This window comes from Diospyros lotus, chromosome 15 (genome assembly GCF_014633365.1).
Source record: "Diospyros lotus cultivar Yz01 chromosome 15, ASM1463336v1, whole genome shotgun sequence".
Classification (NCBI taxonomy): Eukaryota; Viridiplantae; Streptophyta; class Magnoliopsida; order Ericales; family Ebenaceae; genus Diospyros; species Diospyros lotus.
In genome coordinates this window covers 6,991,919-7,002,364 of record NC_068352.1, presented here as the reverse complement: position 1 = coordinate 7,002,364, position 10,446 = coordinate 6,991,919, and the positions used below count along the sequence as shown (strand labels likewise).

At 35.2% G+C, this 10,446-nt stretch overlaps 1 protein-coding gene across 1 annotated transcript; it reads left to right on the top strand.

The window, feature by feature from the left end:
• Nucleotides 1–3,386: 3,386 nt before the first annotated feature.
• On the top strand, nucleotides 3,387–10,171 carry LOC127792429 (uncharacterized). The gene is made up of 5 exons (XM_052322917.1): nucleotides 3,387–3,535; nucleotides 3,690–3,851; nucleotides 4,042–4,149; nucleotides 9,200–9,274; nucleotides 9,709–10,171. Exons 2-5 carry the CDS (start codon nucleotides 3,718–3,720, stop codon nucleotides 9,938–9,940), a joined length of 549 nt encoding a protein of 182 aa, XP_052178877.1. The 5' UTR covers nucleotides 3,387–3,535; nucleotides 3,690–3,717; the 3' UTR covers nucleotides 9,941–10,171.
• Nucleotides 10,172–10,446: the final 275 nt, after the last annotated feature.

Genomic DNA, 10,446 nt, shown 5'->3' with positions numbered 1-10,446 from the left:
GGGTAGATTCATCCAAGATCAAGAAAAAGAGTGTTGGAGTACAACAAAAAGCTTGTCAATTATAGCATATTAGCCTAAGAGATTTATGGGAAGTTAATTATGTTATGGCTTCTTGAGGTAGAAGTAGAATTAGATGGATTTTTATGCTGGGAAACATGCATGTTAGAATTATGGGGTGGAAAAGAGAACATGTTCCCAAGTTTTTGTTTATTGTAATAAGTTGAAGGAAACTTTTTAACAACAGAAGACATGGCAATAATTTATCCTTTTAACGGTTAAAAAGTTAACTTTGAGGAGGCCTTGGGGGGGCTTTCAATTCACTTGGTTTCTTCAAGTCCCTTGATCGTTGCATTGCTTGTTGGCTGGCCCAGAGAACTAATGACGAATTATATTATAAGTAGGGTCGCAAATGAGTTGAGTCGTTCATGAGTTGTTTGGTGTTTGGCTTGATAAAAGCTTGTTAGATTTCGTTCATTAAAATAAATAAGTTAAACTTGATTCTACTTTAAAACTCGATTTATAAACAAGTTGAACTTGACCTTAGTAGAACTTGACTTGTTAAGATTAACAAATAGGTTTGATCAGTAGCTCGTGAATAGACTCAATTTGAAGCTCACAAACATGTTCAATTAGAAGTTTGAATAGGCATGTGAACATGTTCATTTATAAATATATTAATAAATTTATTTTATAATTTTATAAATATATTATTTAACATAAAATTTTTGAATATTGCAATGATTTTATTTTAAATATTTATGATTTTAAATATTCTAGACATAAGAAAAACAAAACCTGACTGTAGGGTTGCAATCCAACCGAGCCCAGCCTCAACTCGGCTTGACAAATTCAAGCTTGAGCTCAAGCTCGAGCTCGAGTTGAGCATGGAAGGTTTTCTCAAGCTCAAGTTCTGTTAACATAGTCCAAGCTCAGGCTTGACAAGCTTTTGGCGAGCTCGGGCTTGGGCTAAAAAGAACAAAAAATTTCAATAGTAAGACATTTCAGATTTCTTAAGGTTTCTAAGGAATAAAACAGGATCAAATTATGTGTTGAATCAAATACACATTATCCAAAAAGATTGAGAAACATTTGCACAAATGACAAGTAAAATAAATTGAAGATTAATTGAAGAAAAGTGTTACCAATGTGCAGAGTGGATGGATTGAAGAAAGAGAAGAAACATTTCTCTCTCTTTCTCTAAAATGCCGAGGCAATGGCAAGACGATGAGGTGGTAAGATCGCGACGAGAGTGGTAGACACTCCGACAAGCGACGATGGGTCTCTAGTCTATTCCTTTCTTCCTAGCAATAGGCTACATGCAATTACAATTCAAATGCAATTTCAAATCAATCAATCAGGGTTTAAACTGTAACAACACTATTTATATCATATAAATTATAAATTAATTTCACATACACCCCTATCTATTTCATTTTAACCCTTATAATTTTGGTTATTTTCTACATACACCCCTATCTATTTAATTTTTAAGTATTTCCTATTCTATAATTTCTTTTTTCGGAAAAGATAACAATAACTAAGGGCAATGCTTATAACATATTAAGGTGCTCAAGAGGAAAATTTAGTTAGATGAGAAACATGCATATAGATGGTGGATTAAATATATTTATTATAATAAAATTAATTAACAATAAATAGTTAGACTTAAAAATTAAGATATAATAAATATGCATTGTCTGAAAATTAATCTATGCTGTTGGTGTGTTTTGTAACATATAATATATAAAATAAAAATTTTTATTCTACATATTACTCAAAATATAGACAAATTTTCATACATTTTAAATAATTATTATATTTTCATGAAAATATTATTTATATATATATTGATGTAATATTATATAATTCATAATAGTCTTATTTAAAATTAATAATAATTTTAATCACCAGAATTATTATTAATTTTTGATATAACTATTATGAACTGTTATTAATTTTAGATAAAATTATTATAAATTTTATAATATCATGTCAATTTTTAAAATTTATTTGTATATAAAAAAACTTGAATATGCATTTAAATCTGTGTTTAACTATTAATTTTTTAAAATTTAATATAACATTAGTCAAGTTAATTAGGTATTACTCGAGTGAAATATATAGTTATTCAAATAATTCTTTTTGATACTTGAGTAACATATAATTTTACTCGATTAATATTTTTTTAATCGATTAATAATACAAGTATAGAATTGTCATTTTAATTCATATTTATTACTCGATTAAATGTTGTAGTTACTCAACTAATATACCATTTAGTCGATTAACTCTTTACTTATTCAAATAATGTTATTCTACCATATATTCAAGTAAAATAAGTATATAATCAATTAATTATTTAAATGTTTAAGTCTTACTTGATTAAAAGAAAGAATTAGTTGAGTACAATACTTGTTAGTTGTTACTTTACTAAGCATTTCTTTACTTGATTAAAATGATAATTACAATATTAAGTTCGTATATTAGTTGATTAATTTTCAAGTTATAACATATCTTATTATCAACATATTCTATTAATGATATTATTATGATAATTTAAAATTTGATAATTTTATGTTAAATAATATTTTTATAAAATTATGAATAAATTTATTAATATATTTACAAACAAACTATTTACAAGCTACTTACGAACCAATAATCAAGTTTACTCACAAGTCTTTAAACGATTTATCTTGTCAGTATATAATTAAGTCAGCTCGTGAATCTCTATCTAAGCCAATTTGTGAACTATCAAACTGAGTTTTATTAAATTTCATCTTAATTCATTTACAAATTGAATTTTAAGTTAAACTCAAACTTATTTTATTTATTTTAACCGATGAAGTTTGAACTTTTAACGATTTGAGTGTAGAGTTATTTGCAAACAACTGGGCTCATTTGTGATTCTACCTGGCTGACGCCTGGCCAGAGGCTGGGCAGGCTGGCCGGGCCAAGGCCGGATTGTGAGTTGGCGGGCTTTGTGCGCTCCAACTGACCCGACCCTGATCCATTTTTATCACTATAAAAAGGCCTCATTGAGGCAGCTAGGGCTGCTCGCAGTTTACTGCCCTTTTCCCCTCTGTTTTTCCGCAGGCGGTGGCTCTTACCGCCGGCCACCAAATCTCCTCCTTCTGACCAGCGCGGCGTCGCAAAGCCACCACGATACACCCATTATCGGCCGTAACTGACTGCCGCATAACCGCCACCTAGCACCACACGCGACATCGCCCCTCCGTTTTCTCTCCGGCACCTGCCTCCGCCATATTCCACTCGTGAACCACCGCAGTCCACTATCTGTTTCGACGGACAGCATCACGAAGCGACCACCACTTGTGTGCGTCTCAGATAACCACTGCCACCACCTCCTACCATCATCTCCAGCCTCCAGATCTGCCGCTTTCTTCCCTCTGTCGTGTGCCGCCATTCTCTGTTGTCGGTAATCGTGAAGCGACCGGCCACCATCCGGCCACTCTCGCGACCGCCTCACCGCCGTCGTCCGGGCTGGCCTGTCACCGCCATCGACCCACTTTAGGTAACATTCTCATTAGTTTATAAACCCCCTTCTCCGGATTCATTATTATAATAGATAATAGATAGATAGAGCTCGAGGTCGATTTCGAGCACTCCAGATTTCTGAAACTTGCGGTCTGTTAGAACATCCTAGATTTCTGAATCTTGTTTCCCAGATTTCTGAATACTGTAAAAGGGCAAAGGATGAGAAAGCTAAGGTTTCACGAGAAGAAGTTGTTAAAGAAGGTTAATTTTCTGGAATGGAAGAGAGAGGGAGGCCACAGGGAAGCTCATGTTATGCAGCGTTATCACGTCACCGGCCGAGACGATTACAAGAAGTACGCATAATATTACCATCCCTTCTCTCTCTCTCTCTCTCCCTGTTTACATCCATGGTTTTTTTTGTTTTATGTAGCAATATTGTGTTAATATGGAAAATTATAGACGAATCCTCCTAGTTAGTTGGTATTGTTTTATTTTTACCTTTTTTTGGTGTTTTTTATAATAAAATTTATTTGCAATGAGCAGGTATTCGAGCCTGTGTAGGAGTGTGCAGAAGCTAGTGAATATTTTGAAGCAGATGGACCCAAAAGACCCTTTTCGGATCGAGATCACTGATACTCTCCTCGAAAAGCTGTGAGTTTTTTTTTTTTGGTGCGCCGTGATCAATAAAAAATTTCTAGGGTTAGTGTGTTTTGTTCTTTCCTTTTGTTTATATGTTAAAATTTGAAGTTTTTATGTGGTGTTCTTTGAATGCTTCTACAAGGTTCATAATCACGTTAATGTACACATTCTATACTTCAATCCCAAGTAGTGTTTACCAGACTGTTACCAAGTTTATATTTATAGACAGCCTGAATAGATTCAATATGAAGTAAACCTTGAATCCGTCTTTTTGGGATGGTTGGGACATAAAAATTGGAACCTAACTCTCAGGTTCCAATTCTCCTATTGGAATGGGCTTGGGCTATCAGGGTCTCTCCAAGTTCTGCTGTTTGTCAAAATAGTGAATGCGAGATGAAGATATTGGTATTTGGGTACTGAACATAGTTATTAAAGGTGCAACGCACACTAAGGTGCAAAGGGGTCTTGGAGCCCGAGACACGAGGTGAGGTGCGCGCCCAACAAAGGCAAGGCACTCCGAGAAAAAGAATATATCATTTAATAAAATATAGGCAAATTAAATTTAAAAGGATAAAAACAAAATATAATTGTTAGGATTAGGAGTTCTTTAGACAACTCAATCAATGTTTACACATGTCAATCTCTTACACTCTTCACTTGAAATCAACCCAGTCAACAGTAATAAGAAATTGAAATGCAAGAACAAAATTAAAGAAATGAAAAACAATGAAAGAAACAACCAAACCAACACTAGATGGTTCAGGCTGCGGAAATAGCCCTACATGCAGCCACAAGTTCGAGGGCAATTTCGCTAGAAATCCGGTAGAAACAGTACAAGATCCCTATACTCTTATCACATGAGTACACTGCAAACACAGAGATTACAAAGAACTCTCCTTCTCACAAACCTTTTCCTCTCTTTCACAACATTATCACTTGCATTCAGAGACAACAAATGATCATATTGACTTCCTTACCCTAAGCCTTCTATTTATAGAGGGTTAGGGGCGGAAATTACAAGGTTGAATTATTATACTATACAAAGACTAAAATACCCCTTATAATAAAACGCCTAAGCTAGCCTCTTCCTAACTTAGAATATTCAGACGCTTCCATTCACTCGAGGGATCTCCTATTCTTTTATACCTTTTAGACAGATTTCTCAATGCAAAACCCAACAATAATAGATTAACAAGTATTCATCATCAAATTAAAGCATAAAAAATTCATAATCAAACAAAAAAATTCAAGAAAATAAACACAACAATAATAACATCGAACATCAATCATCGTCAATCATATCTTCATCATCATCATCATCTAAATTATATTGGTCACTTCCAAAGTCTTCCTCTTCATATTCTTCTTCAAAATCAATATGTTCCTCCTAATCTGTAAGTGTTAGAAGAGTGCTAATCTTTGATTGAGAAGAAGATACTTTTGCCTTTGCCTTTCCCTTTACACTCGTTCATTTGGCTGATCTAGTGTGATGGACACTCTCCTCAACTCCAGCAACAACTCTAGCAATAGTACTCCATGTTAAAGAATCATCTTCAAACGCACAGTCTTCTTCCTCATCTGATGATCCATCCATTCTACCCATAAACCATTCATTACTATCATCTATGTCCTTCAAAGAGATGGGGTCAATGTGAATCACATGCATCATATCGATGCTTCAATGCTTGATTCTATTTTACAAATACCAAATCATTCAAGCATTGAGCTAGCCTATTTCTTTTTTTGTTATGAATCTGCAAATTGATACAGAACATTTTTAATAAATATGTCATTTGAAACCAAAAACTAAGTAAAGAGTCTATGTTAGTTGTTACTTACATGCTCAAAAAATGCTCCAATTATGCTCACGTCTAGATGCACGACAAGTAAGGCGTGCTTTAATTGAAAATTTTTGCAAGTTTGGCGTGGAAGATCCATAAGATTTCCAGCTATTGAGATGGAATAATTAGGTTAATGTTATTTATCAAACATCTTATAAACCAATCTTAAAAAATTAACTATGTACTAATTTAATTTGAAAATTGAAATAAATCCCAACAAACTCAATTACCTGGGTATTTTGTCTTTTAGTGTCGAATAGCCAACTCTATGCTCCTCCAAAGTTTTGATACTGAGTGAATTGGTTACTAATCTTGTCTTGGAACAAACCTTTGCAAAGCTTTGTACAATCTTGGCATAATCTCTTCAATTTAAAAAATGCTAGAATTTGAGTAAAAGAACTTTGGATTTAAAAAGTGTCCAGCTGCATCCAAAGGTTTGATGGAGTTGACATTCCCACCTTTTATCAACGATTTTAAACACTTCATATTTTTCTTCTCTTTCTTGAAAGGATTTTGCATTTGTTTCCTTAGCCCTATCCATTGCCTCATAAATGTATCCCATTGCAAGTTTCTTTTCGCCATCGACCAACTTAAGTACTTAGGGCTCATTTGGCTAGGCAGTTTGATCGCTTATAAGCTGGTATGTAGCTTTTAAGTTATCTAATTTATTTGATTAAAGTGTTTGGTTTTCCATAAGAGCGTTTAAGCTACCTAGCTTAAACACTCTTACATCAGCGTTTTGCAAAAGCTGGTTGGGGATAACTTTTGCAAAAAGCTGCTACAAAATAAGCTGTGTTAACCAAAGATTTTAAAATATTACCCTTATACATTTTGCTAATTTCCAGTCATGCCCTTTTTCATCTTCTTCAACATCTGCCTCAAGCTGCCAGTCACCCCACCGTTGGCCATCACCGTCGTCCCCACCCCAATGGGCCGCCACCTCCAGATCCACCGTCGCCGTTGGCTGTTGCCTCCAGCCTCCATCGCCCGCGTTCGTTGCTTCCTCCTTTGTCGACCGTCATTTGTCGCCTCTAGCCTCCATCTCTTGTCGGCCGCTGCCTGCGTCTGCCACTTCCATCGCCCGTGACTACCTCTCTGGGTGTATTTATGTATATGTATATGTATATGTAACATATATAATTTAAGAATATATATGTAACATGTATATATATGTAATATATATTTAGCATTATATTGTATTAGTATTTTTTTAAGAATTATATATAATTTTGATAAAATTTTATCATTACACATTACTTTATAATTTAATTTTATTAAAAATTATTATTTTTATATTTTTTATTTATATTATTAAATAACATGTCTATTTTTGTCTTTTTGTCAAGTTTTGATAGCTTATAGCTCTTTCAAACTAAACACATAAATATTAATTTATAGCTTAAAAACACATTTATCCAAACACATTATCAGCTTAAATGCTATCCAACTTAAACGTTATAACCAGTTTAAATACTACCTAGCTTAAAAGCTTCAAAAATAAAGCCTAACCAAAATGGCTCTTAGACTAAAGCACCAAATACCTTAAGAATTTAAACAATGCTAGTCCAAAATGTGGGCCATTGATATGGTGGCAGTTGCTCTTTTACCCGCAGCTTCCTTAGCCCATTTGCTTGTTGTCCAGTCATTTGAGGTGAACATTTTTTTGAAATTTGCCCTTTGCTTGTGTATTCTCAAAAGTGTGAGATAAGTAGTTGCAAATCTTGTGACATCGGCTCACACAAGCTCTCTTTGTCCTATAAACTTCCTCAACATATTCACCACTCCTTGTTAGTCGAGATATATACATATATTTATTTAAAAGGGGGAAGGTGGAAGCAAGCGATGCATGTGTATATATATGAGATAAATATAAATTAATAAGGGACTAAGTGGAGGCATGGTATTACAAATGTATTATATGTATATATGTAAATGGATTAGAAAGGTTGCAGTCGGCACATTTATATAATAATATAAAGTGGTGCAAGCTTGGTGAAAGGCTCTCGACTTTATATTTTATATTATATAATATGTGTGTGTGTGTGTGTGGTGAAGCAAAAATCTATAAGGGGGCCATGTGGTCCTAATCGAGAGACTTGGTCAAGAGGCATGTGGCCAAGCCATGGGAGTCATGCGGCAGCCATGACCAAGAGACTTGGCCAAGCCATGCAATGGCCATGCAGAAGGCACGAGGTGGACATGGGGCCAAGTGGGTCGCGAGAGGCATGCGGCTATGAGGGCACTCAACACAATCGAGAGACCTGCATGACCGAGAGACCCATGCTCGCACATGATCGAGAGACCCTTGCCCGCACATGATCGAGACACCCCATACCCCCACACCATGCGACATGGGAGAGGATTGCCTTGGCCAAGAGCCATGGTTGAACAGGTCAAACCAACCTTTGAGATGCTTGTCAAAATTGCGAGTCACTCGACACCTATCAATCTCCTCCCTCTCTATAAATAGGAGAGCCATCCTCCTTGTTCAAGCATCGAAGGGTTTGTAGGTGACCTCACTCGTGCCCCTAACTTGCTTCTTTCTCAACAAGTCTCTCGTCACTAAGGGAGACTCTCGTCATCTTGAGAGTCACTCGTTATCTTAAGAGTCAGCCGTCACTTGCACACTTCAACAAGATGGTGCCCTACACTTAAAAAAAATATTATTATATCTTGGCAGCAACACAAACAAATGCAAGTAACTGTTGGTTGACAGTCCCTAAAGAACTCTCAATAGCTTACTGAAAGTGAAGGAAACTGTCGACAGTAAACTGTTAATCGTCGACAGTTTGGATCCAGAAAGTAAAAAAAGTAGTCTTTACTTGCTGAGTGCTAAGGGTAAAGAATCCTGAACAAATACCCTGAGGCCTGGAATTTAAGAAAGTAAAGTTGAGAATTGAGTCTTTTGATCGAAATTAAACACAGTTGGGTGATAGCCCTAACTGTAGGTTTACTTTTAACGTTGGGCTAAATTCTGCACATAGCTAGATAAATAAAGTTAAAAGGAAAATCTAGTTGTGAATTGAAAAGTTAGAATTCCTCGGCAATTTCTTGTATAGAGTTGTGGGATTGGGTCTTGAGCAGGGTCTAATGGAAATGCTCTCGAATGGATGATTCTTCATTCAATTTATAGTCTTGAATCCCTTTATGATATTTTCAGCCCTATCATTGGGAACTCTTGCAATAAAAATATTTGATACGGAAATGGTTCTATCATTCAGGTATAACATTGGTGTCATTCCATCTAGAAAAAGCTTGGCTCTGTGTGATCGCTTGTCGGTATCGTCCTTCTGCCGGTAAGCAAGCTGCTTATGCTATATCATGGTGGTTATGTTATAAATACACACACACACACATATATAAATGTCTTTTTGCAACGTTTCCTCTCACAGGATACGAGGTCGTCTCTGATGTAACATTAGCTTTTACTATTTGATAATTCAACCTGATGCTGCTACTTGTAAAGATTCCTCATCCAAATTTTAAAGCCAATGATGTCAGAAAAAGCCGCACTTGGATAAAATTTATAAACATGAATCCATTTTCCCTTGAAATGGCACATGGAATTCATTCTGAAATACCTGTTTTATCCAATCTCATTGGCCACGCTGTTGGATCCTTGTCTCTTTTTCTTCCCCCCCCCCCCCCCCCTTTTTTTTTTTTGTAATCACTGTTATAAGAAATATTGCTACAGAGTTGCTTCATAAACCAATGGTTCTTGGTTTCTCAGGCGCAGGCTCTCTACGGTCCTGGTGAAGTTGAAATTTGCTGAACACTTGAAAGAAGCTATCACATACATAGAGCAAGGGCATATCCGAGTTGGCCCAGAGACAGTTACTGATCCAGCATATCTTGTGACAAGAAACATGGAAGACTTCGTTACTTGGGTAGATTCATCCAAGATCAAGAAGAAAGTGCTGGAGTACAACGAAAGGCTTGATGATTATGACATATTGGCCTGAGACATTTTGGGGAAGTTCTTGAGGTAGAACTAGAACAAGAACTAGAACTAGATGGATTTCTATGCTGCTGAGAAACATGCATGTTAGAATTATGGGGGGGTAGAAATGAGAATATGTTTCCAAGTTTTTGTTTATTGTTATGAGTTGAAGGAAACTTTCGAGTGACAGAAGACATGGTCATAATTTATACTTCCAACAGTTAAAAAGTTTACTTTTGAGGTCTTTCAGTTTTCTCGGTTTCTTCGAGTCCCTCGATCCTTGTATTGCTGGCTGGCTAATAGAGAGAACTAACGACAAACTGCATTATAAGTTAAAATGGAAGCATTTTGTTAAAAAATAATAAAAGTAATGAAAAATATTTATTTTTGTTGTTATTAAAATATAACAATAAATTTGTAATTATGAGAAAATGTTTGTTTTTATCTTTTAATTTTTGAAAAATTTGTAAAATAGAAGATGATAAATTTGTAAAAACTTGCGAGGTATATCGAACTTAGATGTAATCA